This window comes from Grosmannia clavigera, assembly GCF_000143105.1.
Source record: "Grosmannia clavigera kw1407 unplaced genomic scaffold GCSC_97, whole genome shotgun sequence".
Classification (NCBI taxonomy): domain Eukaryota; kingdom Fungi; phylum Ascomycota; class Sordariomycetes; order Ophiostomatales; family Ophiostomataceae; genus Leptographium; species Leptographium clavigerum.
In genome coordinates, this window is record NW_014040560.1 from 1,285,569 (window position 1) to 1,304,278 (window position 18,710).

Below are 18,710 nucleotides of genomic sequence, written 5' to 3' on the forward strand. Positions count from 1 at the left end.
GTTCCACGACGGTGCTGCTGCTGCTGCCACAGCGGCAGACGACATGAAGTTTGAGTACGACGGCCGAGGCACGAGTGACGACGGTGCTGGGCCGAATGGAGAGGAAGCCGACGAGGTAAACCGCCTCGACGCGATGACGGGCGAATACGTGCACGGAGACAGCGGCGCCGGCGATGTGGCGGTCGACAGCGCGATGCTCGACCTGCACGACGCGGCCATGGACGACAAGAGCGGAGCGCGGCCGCTGGGTGACGGCGCGAATGAGGTGGATGAGCTGTCGGTCGTGGACGCAGTCGCAGATGGCGGCGAAGATGGCAGCAGCGGCAACGACGACGGCGTCGTGGTCATGGACATGTCGGCAGCAGCGGCAGCGGCAGCTGTGGCAGCAGTCGCGGCCAAAGCAGTTGCGGCAGCATCCAGTGCGGGAGATGCGCACCCGAACAGCGAGAAGGACGAGAAGGGCGAGGAGGAGGACGGCAACAGCGGCAACGATGACAATCCGATGGCACAAAACAGTCTACGACTGACGCAGACCATGACTGCCTCAGCAACCACAGCAACCACAACAACCACAGCAATAGCAGCAACAACAGCAGCAGCAGAAACGACGCCCATCAACACGGAGCGCATGGCCGTGGACTCGGGCTACGACCGGCTGCTGATCGAGAGCGCGCTGGCCAAGCGGCTGGCCCGCGAGCCGGCCCTCCGTCCGGCACAGCAGCGTCGACCGGAGCAGCAGCTCAACCTGGCGCGGCGCAGCAACGTCGAGGCTCTGTTTGCCCACATTGCCGGCGAGGCCGCCGCGGTGCCGTGCAAGAACTGCCACAAGGGCCACGGCCCGTGGACGGCCTGCGTCGTCGTCGATGGCCAGATGTGCGGCAGCTGCGCAAATTGCTGGTTCAACGCGTCCGGGGCGCGTTGTTCTTTTCACGGTGGGGTTTCTTCTTTCTTTCTTTCTCTCCTTTCTTATTTTCTTCCTCCCCCTTTCTCTAACAAAATCCAGAAGCCAAGACACCTATGCAACCTGGCCATCACTTACACCAGCGGCATCACCTCTCGTCCGGCGGAAGTGCCTCTCTGGCCTCGTCCACACCCATCGATCCGCGCCTGTCGCATCCCGCATTGTTTGGTGGCGTCGACGCTGCCTCCCTCGGACTGGCGCACTCCCACCGCTCGGCTGCCGGCTCGCTGCATCCTCATACGCAGCCTCACCCATCACCAACGGCGGCCACGACCGCCTCTGCATCCACGGCCGCCGCTGCTGCAGCCGCTGCCGTGGCCGCTGCCGTGCAGCATATCCACAACAGCAGCAACAACAACAGCGACAGCGCCAGCGGCAACAACGGCGTCCATGTTGGCGCCCATCACGACATGGTCGGCGACGCCTTTGGCGGCTTCGGCCTCCACCTGGCAGCGGCCATCCTGGGCGAAGACGTAAGTGGCAACGGCGCCGTCCGAGGCGACTCGGCCGAGCTGGGCGCAGGCTCCACGGCAGCTGGCAGCACTGCAGGTCCGGCCGGAGTGGACTCGTCCCTGATCGGCTTCGTGGTCGATCAGGCGCTGGCCGAGGTGCGGAATGCCGATCGGCGAGCTCGTGACCTCATGATGGTGGAAATTGCCGCAAAGCAGCTGGCGCTGGCTATTGTGCGGTACGGAGAGAGCGAAAGACAGAGCCAACAGCAGCAGCAGCAGCAGCAACAACAACAGCAACAACAGCAGCAGGCGGTTTTGGCCCTGGCACAACAAACTGGCAGCGGTAACGTTGACAGTGCAACAGATATCAGCAACCGGGGCTCTTCAGACGACATGTGATAATGTCAGGGAGTAAGAAAAGAAAGAAATAGACACATCCCAAACGAACGAGAAATACATTACGTGGGTATAGCTCGGGGACGGGAGGTATCTTATAGGATCCAGGGGGTCGGCTTGTTGTATTGACACTGCGACTTTACAGGCGTTTGATGGGAGGGCAACCGGATGAGAACATGGGAAAATGACGGGAAACGGACCACACACACATTATGGCTTGCGCGCGGAACGCGGAGGGATGCTATTGTTTCTACGATCTTGATATAAGCGATTAGGTGCCCAGAAATGCAGAAAGACGCCGAATTTCCATATAATCCCGTTTAATCAACGATACACTACGACATCAACGATCAAGTACTTGGCTTCGGTGCGGTATATGCTTTTTCTTATATTCTCCCCGAGACGACAGTCCCTACTCAGAAAAGTGAATGATAAAATCGACAGTTGGTGAATGATAAGGTGTCGACTCGCTTGCTGCCCAGACCTAGACCTGCCTGTCCTCTAATGTTCCTCCTATTCTTCACCTAACTTATAAAATGGTAAATCATCGACATATAGGAAGCAAAACGCATCAGCAAACACATCAAATACAGACTGTCATAATTAAACAAGAATATCGAGCCTTCCCGTGCCCCTTTTACTTCCAAATGCGCAACGAAAATCAAAGGAAACCCACTTGAATCTGTGGGCAGGAAGCGAATACAGGACAAAAATACAAAATAATGGCGAAGAAATCTCACCTCTCCCACATACACTTTATATCTTCTCACCATTTCTTCCACCATCCGCCTCCTTGTTTGGTTTGTAGTACAGCATCGGCTCGTTGGATGTGGTTTTTGGTTGTGCCCCCTCGTCATGCCTCCACCTCCCTTCTCCTCGCGCACCGCAAACCTGAAAAGAAGCGAAACATCGGTAATAGATTCGCCTGAAAAATAATATAAAAAATCGCAACAGTGTGACAGTATGAAAGCCGTTCAGAGTCGGTGATCGTAATAAAAAGGTGTAGTAAGGCCAGCGGTCATGACGAGGTGGGACACGATATTACTCGAGGGGCGTGCGAGGAAAGAAAAACCGGTTTCTCTGCAATCGTCGGAAATCGTCGCGGGAGTAGGGAGAGCTGATAACGAGCGGATGGGACAGTAGCGATGTGGAAGTAGTCGGAACATAATCCGACATTCCTCCGTCGGCCATCGTTCGGGTATATATAAGTAGCGAAACAAAAGGAAAGTAAGGAAGCTGCTTGCACGTTTAGATCAGACCACAAAGCCGCAGGTTTTCCTGGATGATGATATCTAGCGCAATGTCAGTATCGGGTTCGCACGCAACACCATCGACGACGGGCAGGCGACATACCATTGACAGCGGCCATGACGAAGCGGATCTGCGTCGTGTCTGTGGCGCAAGTAAAATGGGTGTAGATCTGCTTGGACTCGTGCTGGTTCAGGTTGACGAAGCGGTTGAGGATGTAATCGCAGGCAGCCGCGTAGTCATCACCACCCTCGTAGTCGGGGAAGTAGTTCTTCATCGGGCTGACTGGAAGCTTCTCCTTGAACCGATCAATCTTGTTGAGGAAAAGAATGATGGATGTCCGGACAAACCACCGCGAGTTGCAGATGGAGTCGAACAGCGTCAGGGCTTCCTGCATACGGTTGACTGTCTCGTCCTCGAACAGAAGCTGGTCGTACTCGGAAATAGCGACCAGGAAGAGAATCGTTGTGACGTTCTCAAAACAATGGATCCACTTCTTCCGTTCGGACCGCTGGCCACCGACGTCGAACATACGATATGTCAGGTCGCCGATAATAAATGTCGTCTCGGTGATACCGGTGGTCTTGACACGCGATCGCAGCACGTCTTGGTCGTCGGGCATGTAATCGGGCGCGGCGATGCGAGTGATGTTGTCAAAGTAGCTAACGGCATAGGTAAGTGGCTAGGACATACAGTGGCAAGCGCTTTGCGACGGGCAACTTACTATCGGGCGGAGTCGTTCAACTGGTACTCGCGTGACCGCTTGAAGCAGTCCTGAACACCGCGATCCTTCCACAACGCCTCAATGGCATTGCCAACCTCAGGCGGCAGGACCTCACCTTCAATCTGAGCCGGCTGCATGAAGATGGTCTGCACATGGTACTCCATCCGCTGGTCCTCCAAGGGGAGCTCTAGCGACTCCATGGCCTCGAGGATGACGCGCATCGACTGTACGGTATTGCTGTAGATGATTTCTTTGAACGATTCCCGCTCGTCGCGCGAGTATCCGCCCTCGTGAATGAGCTTCATCTGCTTCAAGATGGTCGACTTTCCGGATTCACCAGCACCTGTAGCGACGAGTCAGCACTCTGCCAAAGCGATTCGTGACAATGACTCGGTTCAGGCGGAGCAACGTACCCAGAAGGAGCATCTTGATCTCATTTCGTTGTTGCATGCGGTCGCGCTTCAGCTGGTTCTCAATCTCCTCGTTCCGGGCCTTGCCCTCCTTCTCCTCCACGCTCAATCCACAACCCATCTTAACGGTTGGAGGTGTGTGTAGACGCCCAAAAGAATCGAAAAAAGCCGTCGGTCCGATTACAGACGAAGAATGAGCGAAGCCAGACAGGACGGTGAGCGATACTGTTGAGTTTGTTAGTTTGCTTTGCCCACACGTGCAGGAGCCGGTAGCAAGAAGTGGAAGGTGACTGGGAAGAAAAGGCGATCGTAATTGTTGGAAAAGGGGTTGAGCGCGAGGAAGGAAAGTCGCCGTTTCGATGCGATAAATCGGACAATTGATGTGCAAGACAGCGCAGGATGGCGCGAGGTGAATGGTAGCAGGGCGCCGATTGCCTGGCTGTTTACACTTACCCGTCAAATGGGTGTACTCGATTAAGCGTTTGACCGAAGGGATAAGGCGGCTCGCTGAGAACCAATCCGACCTGTGATACAACGGCGAAAAAAGAAGAACCCCGATGTCGATAGTTGTCGAGATGGCGGAGAATGGGGGTGAGGGAAAAAGAAGAACCGAAAATAGGGAACGAGAAAGAGGAGACTAAAAAAAAGAGCGAAATTCAGCGGCAGATAGACTAAAAGGAGGTTGGGTGTGTGGTGGTGGTGATGGTGAGAGACGGTGTGGACGGGAAAGGGAAAGGGGAGAGAGAGAATTGGCGAGAAGGAAGGGTGGAGGAAAGACGGGAGATTATTGGTGGTGGAACAGATGAGAGGATGGTTAGTTGGGGGAAGACGACCGAAAAAAGAGCGCTAAGATGATGGTGGGTTAATGAGCAGACAGGCCATAACTGGACGCAACGGCTTAGCCGGCGGAAAGGGGTTCTGCGCTCGTATACCAACCACACTGTACGGAATTAGAGTAGCGATAGGTATGGACGAGTCGACAGTGCGCTCCGTGCAAATTACATAGTATATCTCCCGGGGCTGTCCTTACGGATACAGGCTGCAGGTTAGCGGGGTCCCACACCCTAACCGGGTAGGCTCCAGAGGGCTAACCGGATTTAAGGACGGAAGTTAGTTGACGAGATGCTGTAGGCCTGTACGCCGTAGGTACCATGGTAGTGTCTATCTTACGAGCAGGCGATTGAGGCAGGGCAGCGGTACGTAGTGGAAGCTTGTATCTTACGAGCAGAGGCGAGCAGAGGCCTGCAGAGGCAGAGACACAGGATGGGAACGATTTGCACAGGAGGCAAGGGACGCGGGGCGAATGGTGGGCCAAGACGCAGGCTGCACGCGCTTATGCAAGTGTCCAGCTGTGCTTGCTGCTGCGTGCGACCCCGTGCAGCTCTTTGCCGGTTGACAAACGGCTAGACGGGAGCAGTTACTGCAGGCCGAGGGGGCGGCCAGTGACGCAAAGACAGATGGGCGCCATGGTCAGATGTACCCTGTACCCCATCCATGGCCATGCTCGGGCCTCTGGCGGTCCCAAGAACGAGTTGGCGCCGTCTTGTCAGCCAATGGCCTCGGGGCTTGATCCTGGAGATGCATTGACAGGTACCCTGTACCTGAGGACCCAGCATATCTTTCTCGGACACTCGTGCGAAGCGGCACAGCTCGGCGAAACGGTCTCACCATGTGTCGAGATACAGGTGTGGTTCTGCATTAGGGCGCATCGCAGCTGCCTGTGCAGATCGACCCATTGTGAACTGCGGCGAGGGAGGGAGATGCGCGACGGCAAGGAGAGTCATTACTCACCTGCAGAGGAATAATATTAAAAAAGGGGGGGCCCTCTCCCAAAGACCCCAAAGCCTTTACCTTGTCGGGGTCCACTTTTGGCACTTGGAGGTTTTGTTTTCTTTTGTTTTGTTTTTAATGATTTATAACTCCATCGTCTCTGACTCCTTGGCACAATCCGGCTAGCCCCTCCCTTCCAAAACTGCTTGATCGCACGGAGTGTTGTCGCCAGACCTGGTTCAGCTCTACATAGTACCGGACATTTCTCTCCCCATTATGGCAACATTGTGAGACATGGAGGCATGAAGTGGATGACGACAGCCAGAAATCCAGACTCTTCTCTCTTTTCTGTCGAATGTAAAGAGCGAACCGAGCTCTTCGGCCGTCTATTTCGGCGCCCAGGGGGGCTTTGGAGTGCTCCGTAAATTGTCAGATGTACGGAGTACATATACGCCGTATCCGAAGTACGTGCACGACTATCGTACTCAAAGTAAGGAGGCGCAAGAGGACGCCATGGGACGAATACTTCGCCAGCTCTGTCTCAAAGCTCTCATCGTCGATCGAACCTGTCGCCAGACCCTCTCCAGCCTCGAAATGGCAGCTCTGTCCGATAATGCGGGCCTGTTGTGCTCCGTCTGCACATTTCACGCCCATTTCTCCCTTGCTGCTGCGCCGGCTCTTTGTGCCATTGTGACGAGGTTTTTTTTCCGGTTGGCAGCCCTCGGACGAGACGTGTTTTTCGTAATATCATACAGCCCCCCGGATGCATATCCCACGAGCTGCCTGCGACTGGCCGCAACCATGCCACCACGTTTCGCCAGAGGTGCTCTGTAGGTGGATAGGGGACATGGAGAATGGAGAGGGTCCACCGCTTTGACGCAGACGGAGAGTGCTTGTGTGGACATGGCGGAGCTTGGATTTGATGAATATGACCTGCGCAAACTCTACAAGCAGGTGATTTTGCTGGATGAAGCACATCCTCTTTGAATCCGCCAATCCCCTTGTCCGACTTCTATTCTGGAAGCCAAGGTTTGTGCAATGGGCAGCCAAACAGGGTTCCCAGTTTCTGAGGTTTCTGGTTGCCAGCTTCGGTTTTTTGGTTTCCGGTTTCCAGTTTTCCCGTTTTCCCGTTTGGACTTTTTATTTCGTTTGGTCGGCGACATGTGGCCATGCTCGGCATTGGGAGAGGAGGAGTCGGGACAGCAAGGGATCGAAACGTTGCCCTGACGAGAACCGGTGTTTCTTGACACGACTGCAACGTATAACCTGACTTTTGTTTTGCACAACCCATGGCGAGCAAATGAAAAAGTGAAAAATGATGACATTGAGCTAGGCCTATTCCGAGCAGCGGAAGCAACACAACGGCAGCAGAGCATACCTAGCTCAATTTTCTAGAAGCTGTATTACGCATACTCGTAAGACACAGACGAGCAAACGCCTCGCTGCCGGCACGGACGGACACAGCGGCGCACAAAGACGCAATGGCGGCCAGCAATATTCAATAAGCGACCGAGCAAGTTGGACACCCCGTTCTCGTATCTTACATGTGTGGATGTGGAAGTGGAAGTGGATGTAGATACTTTGCGCGTCGTATGTCGTGGCCGGCAGTAGCAGAGGATCAGAGAAGCAGGGCGGCTCCTTCTGGAAAGCTTGCCTATCTGCCGAATTCTCGCTTCTGCCTTGACAGAATGCATACGACGGACGAGCACAAGTCATGAGGAGGGAGGATAGGATCCGCGATGCCGCCAGCCGTCCCTAGAGCGAGACTTAATAAGACAGCAATATATGATTATTACTCCGTACGGAGTAGTCGCCGAACCAGGTCTCCCTTCCCTCCGTCTCGACAAGCTGGCTCTGTTGTTGGTGCATCTTACTTTGTACTTTTTCCCCTTTTCGTTCTTTCTTCTGGCGATCAGCGCCTGCTTTAGGGGCAACCGCCTGCTTTATAGCGGGCTAGGCGCCCACTAGCACCGCCAGCCACTCACCGTGCTGTTCCTTGCAGCACCCCCCCTTCTCCAAACTCAATCGGGCGCCGGCTCTTTTTCTTTGTGGCTAAACGCTCGTTTTCAGCTCTACCTGTCGTCCGCCAATGAGTCTTGAGGCGCAGAGGCAAAAGTGGGGCGCAGCCCGAAATCGCCAACTTCAACATCTCATGGCTGCCGATGTTGTCCTCGTCGATACCACGAGTAACGACCTCTGCGAGCGCGGCTTTCTCCACGTCCCGTCTTCCGCTTATAAACTCCCGGTCACAAGCCTCACGCCTGTGCGACTGTGATTAGACCTGGAGAGCCAGTGTTTTCGTTATTGGCCCTTTGCCGCGCCACAACGTCGTCTCTGTGGACGCGCCCGACGCCATGGCTTCTTCAGCCATTCCCATGACACAGCTGGGCGAGCGGTGTAAGTCACTGGCCCCTCCCTCTCTTCCGACTCGTGCCTATGGTTTCTTTTTTCTGGGCGAGCTGCTGTTGCTGACCGTACTCTCTCAGCCTTCAACCACAGCGCCGGAAACGACGCTGAGGCGGAATATGACCGTCTGCGTGACCTCGCCCGTCAGGAGGCTGCAAAGCGCAACTCCTGCTTTGACAAGGTGAGTTTTTGCTGTGGCCTTGGTCGTGCCGTTGGTCGTTTCCGATTCGCAGCCCCCCCTCGTCCGTGGCTGACCGCCTCTCTTCCACCCGACAGTCTCACCAGGCGTACGAGCGCGGCGATGGGGCCAGCGCCAAGACCCTCTCGACCGAGGGCAAGCGCCATGCCGCCGCCATGGACGACTACAACCGGCAGGCGTCGGAGTACATCTTCCGGGAGAACAACGCGGTGAGCCGGGTGGCCGGCGACACCATTGACCTGCACGGGCAGTTTGTCGAAGAGGCCGAGCGGATCCTGGAGCAGCGGATCCGCGCAGCCCAGTCGCAGGGCCAGACGCACCTGCACGTCATCGTTGGCCGCGGAAACCACAGCGCCAACCACGTGCAGAAGATCAAGCCGGCGGTCGAGAAGCTGTGCGGCGAGCTGGGCCTGCAGTACGCCACCGAGGAGAACGAGGGCCGGGTGTACGTCAACCTGCAGGGCGGTGCCGTCAGCGGCGTCCCGCCCCTGCCGCAGCAACCGTCGGGACATCTGGGCGGGTACGGCGGTGGTGGCGGCGGCGGCTACCAGCCGCAGTCCCAGCCCAACTATTCGGCCGCGGCTGGCCAGCAGCAACATCACGACCAGCACCAGCAACACCAGCAGCATCAGCAGAACCAGCAGCAGCAGGGAAACGACCAGCTCGAGCAGGAGATCGAGCAGGCTGTCGGCAAGTGCCTGCCGAAGCTTCTGCGCGGCTGCTGCACGATTATGTGACTGTGTCGTATTTGATTGGTCTATTTTATTTTATTTCCCCACAAGGGCTGCACACATCTTTGGATAGGACTGCGCATTTGAACTGGATACTGAGCCACATAGCTCGCCTAGGGACGGCGTTTCCCCTTCTTTTTTTGCTCTTGTCGTACACGCGATATGTCGGCAAGATTGGGGCCCGGGACAGGATAGGAATGTGGTCATTTCGGCGGGAGAGTGTGATGGGATCTATGCCGCAGGTGGTCGTCCAGAGCGACACCACAGGTGGACGGCAGAATGACACTTGCTGTGGTGACGGGACATGTGCACGTAGCTTTTGGGCAAGACCGATCTAGCATTCCGTCTCCCTATATCAAGACAAATGAGAAATATCCTTTTATACAATGCAAGAAAAGGCGGGCGGGCGGTGGCAGGAGGGGTGTAGTCTCCGGTGCCACTCCTCTCATCGGCCGCCTCTCATGAGGGTCGCTTCGAATGTGCTTATGCGGTCTTCCGGATGTCCTTGGCGGCCTGCTTGAGGGCCGAGTTGCACTCCTCGTAGGCGCGGCCGGCGCCGAAGCCGACGCCGATGACGGCCGGCCAGGTTCTCCGCTTGAAGAGAAGGACGGAGAAGACGACGCCGAAGCCGAGGCCGAGAGCCGACTTGATGACCAGGTTGGACAGGCAGTGGTCCCACTGCGCGGCATCAATTTAGTGAGTGGTCTCTGACATTACGAAGCTTGTGCAAGCAGAATGGTCACACCTTCTCGTTCAGCAGGGCCTCGCTGACGGGCCGCGAAACCACGCTCCGTACTGGTGCCGGGGCGGAAGAGTCAGACATGGTCGTGATGTGGCGTGACGCGGAGTCTGGAGGAGACGAAAGGCCGGCGGCGGCAAAGCGGAAGAAAAAACGCAACGGAAGCTGCCGGGAGTGTGTCCAAGGCCAGGATTAGGAATTGGCAGTCCAACCGGACGAGAAGGGGGAACGGAGCGGGCGAAACCAACCTCGATGGCGAACAATGTCCGGTGGGTGACGGCTGCGTTGAGACAGACACACAGGGGTTGGGAGAGGTCGTGAGAACGGTTGGTTCGTCGCTAGAGAATCGCGCAAACGCGGACCAAACCGGCTATATTTTTTTCGCGCTCATTCGACAGAGGTCCGAAGGCGGTGAGCCAGGCTGTAGGGTGACGGGCAGCTATCTGGATAGACGCCGGCAGAATTTTCGATCTTTTTTTCCTCAGCTTCACTTTCTGGCAGAGCCGATACTTTCTTTCATTTCGGCTTGTTTCAATCGACTCTTCTTTTTTTTGGCTTCGTCCTCGGCATCTCAACAATCCCCATTGACAATGGCTGCGGCCGCGCTCTTGAAGACAGCCCGGTCTCTGGATCAGAGCGGCCCCGAGACGACAGCGGCCAAGCTCGAGCGGTTGTGGGCTGCCCTGGCAGCGTCACTACTGCCGACAGTCACTGTGACTTCTACGCGTCTGAGGAGGTGGCGCTGCGGTGGATGCTCAAGAACACGAGCGGCTCGTCGGCCGAGGCCGAGACGCTTCGCCGGTGGCCATTGACGTGGCACATCTTAGGCTGTCTCTTTAGGCGCATTCCGCTCTTCACGCTGGCCAAGACGCTGGCCGACCGACGCTTTGTGGCGGTGCTGCAGCAGACGGCGTTGGAACTGGGCGGGAGGCCGAAGGCGAGCGAGAGCGAGAGTGAGAGTGAGAGCGAGAATCCCCGGAAGAGAAAGAAGTGGCAGGCAGTCAGATTCGACCTGGAGGCGCTGCAGAAACCACGGCAGCGGGTGTTGTCGGCAGGGGCACTCTTTGGGGCGCTGCGCGTTCTATTAGGGCGTCTGGACGAGGTCAAGACGGCGTCTTGGAGCCAGGGGAGCCTGTACGCTTCGCACGACCGGATCGGGGCCGAGCAGATCAAGTCGTTCTTCTGCACATCGGGCACCGATGCGATGACGCTGCTGGTGCCTCTGCTGCAGGTGTGCCGACTGGCTCTGACGACGAGGGACGACGGTGACAAAGAGAACAAAGACGACGACGACCAGGCGGGCTGGATCACGACCTTTTCGGCTCTCTGGGACCTCCGGCTGCAGAGCCCGACCGACGCGCCAGCAGTAGCCCTGAACATGACGCTGGAAGGCTGCAGCATGCTGCGTGAGCTGCTCGCTGTGCCTGGCGCAAAGGGGCGGCAGTGCTGGGCGGCGGGCCTGCAGCGGTTCCTGACCAACAACATGGTGCTACCGGCGCGTTCGGCCTATCTGAACCACAAGGACCTGCACACACTGGAGCTTGCGTGCGACAAGCTCAAGGGCCACGAGGTCTTGTTGCCGGTGCTGTTCCTGCTGGCGGTCCAGGCGCCACGCATGGTTGGTGGTGGTGGTGGTGGTGGTGCGGCAGCGGCGACGAGCCGAGACAACGAGCGGTGGCTGCAGGTGGTCTTTGACGCGATGCAGCAGCCGCTACTGCCAGCCGTGCAGGGGCGCAACTCAATCCTGGCCAGGCTGCTGGACCTGGCGGCACAGCACGAGGCCTCGCCGGCCCGCGAGAGCCTACAGGCAGTGTGTCGGCGGGCGGCTATGGCTTCGAGCAAGGACGAGGGTCGAGGGACGACAGACTGGGGTCTGGTGGCGTCGGTGGCTCGCTGTGATGCCGACGCGTTTCTGGTGGCGCCGGCTGGCGATCAGCTGCTGGACGACCTGCTGCAGGACCTGGCGACGTGTCGGCCGACGCTGGCGGCTGACCGGCAGTCCGTGTCCATCTTTCTGGTCGCACTCGCACGGGGATCGGCCAAGGCCCACAGCCTGCCGGCTTTTATCGGGCGTTGGTGTACAGGTCTCAGCCAGAGCGGCGACGACAACGTCTGGCTGGATCGAGCCATCCGTACGGCCGTGGCCGACGTGCTGCAGACGGCGCTGACGAAGACGCAGCTGCTGGAGCTGCTAGACCAGCTGGACGGAGCCTCGGCCGTGTGCAGGCTGGTGGTTCTGGACGCCGTCGGTGCGGGCATCCGGCTCGAAGAGTACGAGGACGCCGTGGGCAGCCGGATGGCCGAAGCCGTGGTTGGCGCGGACGTGTCTCTAGTGGTGTCTAGTTCGATTCGGGCGATTCGCTGGCGTCTGATCCGGCGGTCGCTCGGCTGGCTGGACCCGGCTGCGGCCATGAGCCTCTGGATGGCCGTGCAGAAGCAGCTGGCCAAAGAAGAAACGGCGATGCTGGGCGAGCTCACGTTTGAGGCGCTCGTCTGCGCGTTTGCCTTTTGGATGGCGCTGAAGAACAGCAGCGGCACGGCCGAGCAGGACGCTCGCAACCTCACCTGGGCGCTTTTTGGTCAGTTTCAGGGCGCACTGGCTGGTTTGGTGGACGAGGCCGATCAAACGGCGGTCCGGCTGGAGCTGACACAGCGCGTGGCTGCGCACGACGACAGCAGCTGCTTCGACTTTGACTCCCGAGCGGCCACGCTGGCGACGTACCTGGCCTGGATGCTGTGTGGCTCGTCGCGTTTTGTCGAGTATGTATTCCCGTTTCTGGCTCTGTTTCCGGCTATGACTGACTCTTCGGTGTTGTGTTATAGCGAGATGACGAGGAGCAGCAAGGAGCGGTCGGTGGTGGTGTTGGACCTGTTGTTGCCGTGGCAGTCTGGGGCTGTCCTGACGCTGGACGACAAGGCTGCCGGCATGATGACGGAGCGGTACATCCGGCAGCTGGAAGAGGCCAGTCGTCCCGGCGGACAGCAGTGGCTTGAGGCGACCGGCGGGCTCTTGCGCACGCCGGCAAGTCTGCTGCCCCGTCGCCTGCGCGAGCGCGTGATGTCGGCGCTGCTGCCGGGCGAGAAGCCAGTCAGGGACCAACTGCATATGTCGGTCGAGGACGCCGTGGTGGTGCTGGATTTACTGATCCGCGTGACCCGAGAGCGAATGGCCGGCGACATGGACCTCGACCGACTCGTATGGCTCGGGATGGTGGTCGAGGCCACGGCCGCGTCTGTGGCCCTGCCGTCTGCTCTCGGGCTCATGGACCGGTACCGCTGCATCGTGGTGGCGGTGCTCCAGCACAGCTTGGGCGAGGCCATGTTCGAGCGGGTCTCGTTTTGGGTGGCTGCTGACAAAGCATCGGCTGTGCTGCGACTCATCTTGTTGCAGGCCGTCCTGCTGGCCACAGCGAACACACCGGCGGCCAGCAAGCTTGGCGTGGCACCGGTAGAACGGGCCCGGGAGGCGCTGGCCGGACTTGTCGTTGCCGTGCTGCGACAGGCGCTGGAGAACAGCAGCAGCAGCACGGTGCAGCTTCTGCTTGCTTTTGACGCCATCTTGGCCGACGACCTGCCGGACATGCAGCCGCAGCTGGAGCAGCAGGGCTTGGCATCGCTGGCTGGCCCGATGCAGACGATGGCCAGGCGGCTGTGCAGCCAGAACGACAAGGTTGGCTGGAAGTGGAGGGCACTGATGGCACGGTATTTGTGCAACGATGACAAATCTCGGCGCGAGCTGCGCTTTCCGGGGCTCTTTGTGGACGAGCGACCGGAAGAGGACGACGGAGAGACGATCGCCTGGACGGCCGCCTCGGTGCTCGTGGACAGCGACCTGCTACAAACCTACCTCGTCAACGAGACGCGCAGCTACAGCCAAGAGTCGCTGTTGTCGTACATCCAGGAGCTCGTGGAGGATGACAAAGACAAAAATAAAACATCCACATCGACCGTCGGCCAGCTTCTGGCCATCCAGCACCTGCTCGGCCGGCTGCTGGCCCAGCCTGGAGCTGCTTCCATCAGGACCGATGATGGCCGCTTCGACCTGGCCGTCGTGCACAGCCGCCTGGCCGAAAGGCTGCCGCGAGCTGCTTCGGTGACGGAGGCCCGGCTGCTGGGCCAGACGCTGCGCGCGCTCCTGCTGGACGACCGTGCCGGCGCTGCCGCCATGGGGCAGTGGAACGTTGACGGCACGCTGAGTGCTGTGGCCCTGGCCGTCGCTCTAGACGGCCGCAGCGACGACAGCGTGCGATCTTCTGCCGGCATGTTTGCTGTCGCCTGTCGTCTCGTCGAGGCTGTCCTGAAACGCCACCGACTCCGGCTCGAGGGCCGCTTCCACCTCGTCGTCGCCACGCTGCAGGCCCTGCTCACCCGGCTGCTCCAAAATGGCGGATGTGTCTTTTGGACCCCTCAGGCCACCCAATTCGCCCGCCTGCTCGAACTCGTCTGCGAGCCCTCGACCGCTGCCGTCGCCACCATGACTCGGCGCGGTCCCGCCGGTGCCTCTCTCACCGCTGCCGCACCCGTGCTCCATTCGGCCACCGAGGCCGCCCGCCGCTCTGCCGGCCAGCACATGTACCTCGTTCTCATGGCCTACGTCAAGCTGCAGATCGACGGCGCTGTCGTCGTTCGCGACCTGCGCGACGCCCTCGAGCCCGGCCTCTTCTCTGTCCTCGGCGTCACCTCTGACGAGACCCGCCGCCTGCTCAACGATGCCGTCGATCCTGCCGGTCGCGCCCTCTTCCGCGACCTCTACCGGCGCTGGCTGCAGTTTGGCAAGTGGAAGGGCGTGTGAAGGGGGTGGGTCTTGCTTAGTAATCAGTCACGTGGATGAACGTCGGATTAGAAATATGGACTCCGTACACGATCATGTTTCGTTACGTTGTAGATGGATGAAAGATTGAATACTTTTGCTCTACCAAGTAGTTCGCACTCCCCCCTTATCCCTTCTTCGCGTACGTGGCCGGGTGGCCGTGCTTGCGAGCGTAGGCGCGGATATCGCCGTGGATCCACCAGACGACGAAGAACATGACAAAGGCGACGAGGTAGGCGCCGAGGGTATCGCACAGCCAGCTGTTGCGGGGGGCGCCGCCGAGGGTGCCCCAGCGCATGAGGTCGCCGAGCCAGGAGACGGTGACGAAGTGGTGGCCGCGCTGGAGGCCGCGAATGGCCTGAGCGGCGACCTGATCGGGCGACAGCTGGGGGTCGTCCTTTTCGAGCTGGAGGGTGACGTCGGGCTTGGTCGTGTTCTCACGCGCGAGCCCGGGGCTGAGGATGGTGCCGGGGAAGACGACCGAGACGCGGACCGGGTTGGTATCGTAGTAGAGCAGGGTCTCCTGGGCGAGCGTGTCGGCGAGGCCGCGGAGCGCCCACTTGGTCGGCGTGTAGGGCGCGTAGCCGACGACGGCAAAAAAGGCCAGCACCGAGGCCGTGAGGACGAGATGACGCGGCTCGGCATACGGTCCGGCCTCGGGTCGCAGCCACTCGCGCAGGATCGCGTGCGCCATCTCGGCCGCGCCCCAGAAGTTGACGTCCATGTTGCGCCGGCTGGCCCCCAGCGCCACCGCCTGCGGCTCCTCGGCCCACAGCATCGGCGTCGACATGCCGGCCACACACCAGACCACGTCGATCGGCCGGCCTCCGTTCCAGGCGAGCGCGTCCGCGATCACGGCTGCCGCGTAGTTGGGCTCGGCCACGTCGGCCGCGATGTGGTGGAACCGCTGCGACTCGGACGGGGCGAGCGTCTGGGCAGATTAGCGAGAGAAGAACAGACGAGCAGACAAGACGCAAAGTCTCCACGCAACAAACCTTTAGCTCTGCTACCGTCTCGGCCAGACGTCCGACATTGCGCGCCACCACAATCACGTCCGCGCCCTGGGCCGCCAGCTGCTTGGCCACAGACCGGCCCATGCCCTCGGTCGCTCCCGTCAGAAGCACCGTCTGTCGAGTGTCAGCCGTCGTCAGTCACTCGCCTCCATCCTCACTCCTCGCTCGCTCACCTTGCCCTCGACCGGCATCTGGTTCTTGGTCCACCACCCCATGGCCGAGCCGACAATCGCGCTCGAGCCCACAACGGCCGCAGACGTCAATGCAATCGAGGTGTTAAAGGCCGGCATTACCAGGTCTTGGTGTGGCAGTGCCAGATATGTCGTGCGAGATGCGCAAGATAGACCAGTTTGTAGCTGCTCGTTTCGCTGATGCAAGCTCCTGGAAAAGTGGGTTCAACAATGTACTATGTCCCGCGGGAAGGCTCTTTGTAGGGAATCCTCGATGCTCTTCCCAGAGCCAGCAAAATGATCAAGAAACCTACAATTAACTCTATGTAATTCCTTTAGCGATTAATATATCAAAACGAAACAGGCTATCAAGTACTACAAGACTCACCTTGACGTTCACACAACATACTCAGTACATAGATCTCGCATCCAGGATAGGACTAGTGGTTTATGTGGGTCCACTCGATAAGAAAAAGATCCAGTTATCAGAGAAAAAAAACTTCCCCATCCTAAATTACAACCCATCTCCATCCAACACATTAGCCAAGGAAAAATGGCAAAGAAAAGAAAGGCGGCCAGACAGCCGACGGGTCCGACGGGCCCCAAGGAGTATGATGCGGCCGATGCCCGGCTGGGCCCCATCACCACACACGCAGACGTGGCCGACGAGCAGGAGGAGTACTTCCTGGACAAGGACAAGATCATGTTTGACGACGAGCCGGGCACCAAGCGCCAGCGGAGAATAGAACAGGAAGACGAATTTCTCGAGCTATCTGACGACGAGGTGCTTGCTGCCGACTCAGACGACTCAGACGATTCCGAAGCCGAGCGTCGGGCAGCCAGCAAAAAGGCTAAAGGCAACACGAAAAAGGGACGTTCTGCCACCAGCGACGACGGGTCGGACGGCGAGGATGCGGCCGGCGACGAGGACGGCGACCAGGGCTGGTGGGGCGCGTCGAAGAAGGAGTACTACGACGGCGAGGTGATCGAGACGGAGGACAACGCACTTGAGGAAGAGGAGGAGGCCCGACGGCTGCAGAAGAAGCAGCTTTCGCGTATGGCGGCCGAAGACTTTTTTGACGCGGACGATTGGAACACGGACGGTGCGGCCACGGGAGAGGCTGACAAGACCGGTGCAGCCGCAGCTGGCGCAGTAGTGACAGTGACGATGAAGACGGCCGAGGAGATCGACGGCATGTCGGCCGAGGAACGTTACGAGCTGCTCAAGACGCTGTACCCCGAGTTCGACTACGTGTGCGACGAGTTTGCTGAGCTGGAGCCGCTGCTCAACGAGTACAAGAAGGCGGCCGAGGGCAAGGCCGGCAACACGCTCGAGGCCATCCAGTACCGCGTGCTCGGCTGCTACGTGTCGACGATGGCACTGTACTTCTCGCTGCTCATGGCACCGGCACGGGATAAGCCGACGGGGTCGCAGTTCCTGATGGACCCGGAGGAGCTGCACAGCCACGAGGTGATGGAGTACCTCATGGACAGCCGGCAGACGTGGGAACGGGTGAAGCACGTGCAGGCACGCCGGCAAGAAACGGGCGGTGCCGGGAGAGAGAGCAAGGCAGAAGAGAAGACGGTTATGGCGGACGAGCTGCCGCAGGAGAAGGCGAGGAGCGAGGAGCCGGCCGAAAAGCGGCAGAAGAAAGAGCGGAAGGACAAGGCGAAGAAGGAAACGAAAGAAAAGAAGCGGACGGCGGCGGTGTCGAAGGAAGTGGAGAAATCGATTGCAGACCTGTCGACGCTGCTGGCGAAGAACAAGAAGAAGCGGGCGACATTGGCGGCGACGACAACGCCGACGACGACGAGCAGCAGCAAGAAGGAGGAGGAAGACAGCGACGACGATGCGGACGCCGACTTTGGCGAGGAGGAGTCGATGGATGCGCGCACGGCAGCGGAAAAGCTGAAGCGCAAGAAGAGTCTGGGCTTCTACACGTCGCAGATCATGCAAAAGGCCAACCGGCGAGCCGACGCAGGCGGACAAGCAGGTGGCGATCTGGACATTCCGTACCGCGAGCGGCTTCGAGACCGCCAAGCCCGACTGAACGCGGCAGCGGTACGGCGGGGACAAGACGAAGCCGGGCCAGGCGAGGAGCTCGGGGCAGACGAGGCAGAAGACGAACAGGACAGAGACGACAGCCGGGCAGCCAAGGACGCCGATCTGGCGTACTACAACAGCTTTGTGCAGGCGCACCGACAGAAGATGGACGGCAAGGCGGCGCGCCAGGCGGAAGTGCAGGCCGGGCGGCTGGACCGCGTGGACGCGGCCATGGGTGCGGACGAGGACGGACGGCGACAGATCTCGTGGGAGATTGAGAAGAACAAGGGCCTGAGCCACAAGACGCTCAAGGAGAAGAAGAACAACCCGCGGGTGAAGAAGAGGATCAAGTTTGAGAAGAAGACGAAGCAGATGGCGAGCAAGCGGGCCGTGTACAAGGGCGGCAACGACCGCAACAACTACCAGGGTGAGCTGACCGGCATCAAGACTGGTCTGGTCCGCAGTATCAAGCTGTCATAACTGGAGAGACAAAAGGCAAAAGGGGAATGGATGCATTTAAGGCGATATGTAGATGCACTGTGCTGTAGACACTGTCTGTTCAACGAAAGCTCCTGCCTTCTCGGGCGCCCCACACTTGCCTGATTGGCTACCATAATTGGCTGCCGTAATTGCCAGC

At 59.1% G+C, this 18,710-nt stretch overlaps 7 protein-coding genes across 7 annotated transcripts; 4 read left to right on the top strand and 3 right to left on the bottom strand.

Moving 5' to 3' along the window:
* Positions 1-43: 43 nt before the first annotated feature.
* Positions 44-1,812, top strand: CMQ_4556 (uncharacterized protein; the record flags this gene model as incomplete). The annotated part of the gene is made up of 4 exons (XM_014312712.1): positions 44-283; positions 626-932; positions 1,004-1,649; positions 1,755-1,812. 4 exons carry the CDS (start codon positions 44-46, stop codon positions 1,810-1,812), a joined length of 1,251 nt encoding a protein of 416 aa, XP_014168187.1.
* A 1,245-nt stretch (positions 1,813-3,057) lies between these two features.
* CMQ_4745 (g-protein alpha subunit) lies at positions 3,058-4,312 on the bottom strand (the record flags this gene model as incomplete). Its single annotated transcript, XM_014312901.1, has 4 exons — positions 3,058-3,101; positions 3,163-3,719; positions 3,782-4,124; positions 4,195-4,312. 4 exons carry the CDS (start codon positions 4,310-4,312, stop codon positions 3,058-3,060), a joined length of 1,062 nt encoding a protein of 353 aa, XP_014168376.1.
* Positions 4,313-8,050: 3,738 nt separating this feature from the next.
* On the top strand, positions 8,051-9,303 carry CMQ_4294 (smr domain containing protein; the record flags this gene model as incomplete). The annotated part of the gene is made up of 4 exons (XM_014312450.1): positions 8,051-8,184; positions 8,255-8,358; positions 8,448-8,548; positions 8,644-9,303. The coding sequence occupies 4 exons, from the start codon at positions 8,051-8,053 to the stop codon at positions 9,301-9,303; spliced, it is 999 nt and encodes a 332-aa protein (XP_014167925.1).
* A 477-nt stretch (positions 9,304-9,780) lies between these two features.
* CMQ_4861 (duf543 domain containing protein) lies at positions 9,781-10,120 on the bottom strand (the record flags this gene model as incomplete). The annotated part of the gene is made up of 2 exons (XM_014313017.1): positions 9,781-9,975; positions 10,043-10,120. 2 exons carry the CDS (start codon positions 10,118-10,120, stop codon positions 9,781-9,783), a joined length of 273 nt encoding a protein of 90 aa, XP_014168492.1.
* A 506-nt stretch (positions 10,121-10,626) lies between these two features.
* On the top strand, positions 10,627-14,828 carry CMQ_4383 (uncharacterized protein; the record flags this gene model as incomplete). Its single annotated transcript, XM_014312539.1, has 2 exons — positions 10,627-10,709; positions 10,745-14,828. The coding sequence occupies 2 exons, from the start codon at positions 10,627-10,629 to the stop codon at positions 14,826-14,828; spliced, it is 4,167 nt and encodes a 1,388-aa protein (XP_014168014.1).
* Positions 14,829-14,973: 145 nt separating this feature from the next.
* Positions 14,974-16,149, bottom strand: CMQ_4883 (3-ketosphinganine reductase; the record flags this gene model as incomplete). The annotated part of the gene is made up of 3 exons (XM_014313039.1): positions 14,974-15,777; positions 15,842-15,973; positions 16,033-16,149. The coding sequence occupies 3 exons, from the start codon at positions 16,147-16,149 to the stop codon at positions 14,974-14,976; spliced, it is 1,053 nt and encodes a 350-aa protein (XP_014168514.1).
* Positions 16,150-16,582: 433 nt separating this feature from the next.
* On the top strand, positions 16,583-18,553 carry CMQ_4814 (sas10 utp3 family protein; the record flags this gene model as incomplete). The annotated part of the gene is made up of 1 exon (XM_014312970.1): positions 16,583-18,553. The coding sequence occupies one exon, from the start codon at positions 16,583-16,585 to the stop codon at positions 18,551-18,553; it is 1,971 nt and encodes a 656-aa protein (XP_014168445.1).
* Positions 18,554-18,710: the final 157 nt, after the last annotated feature.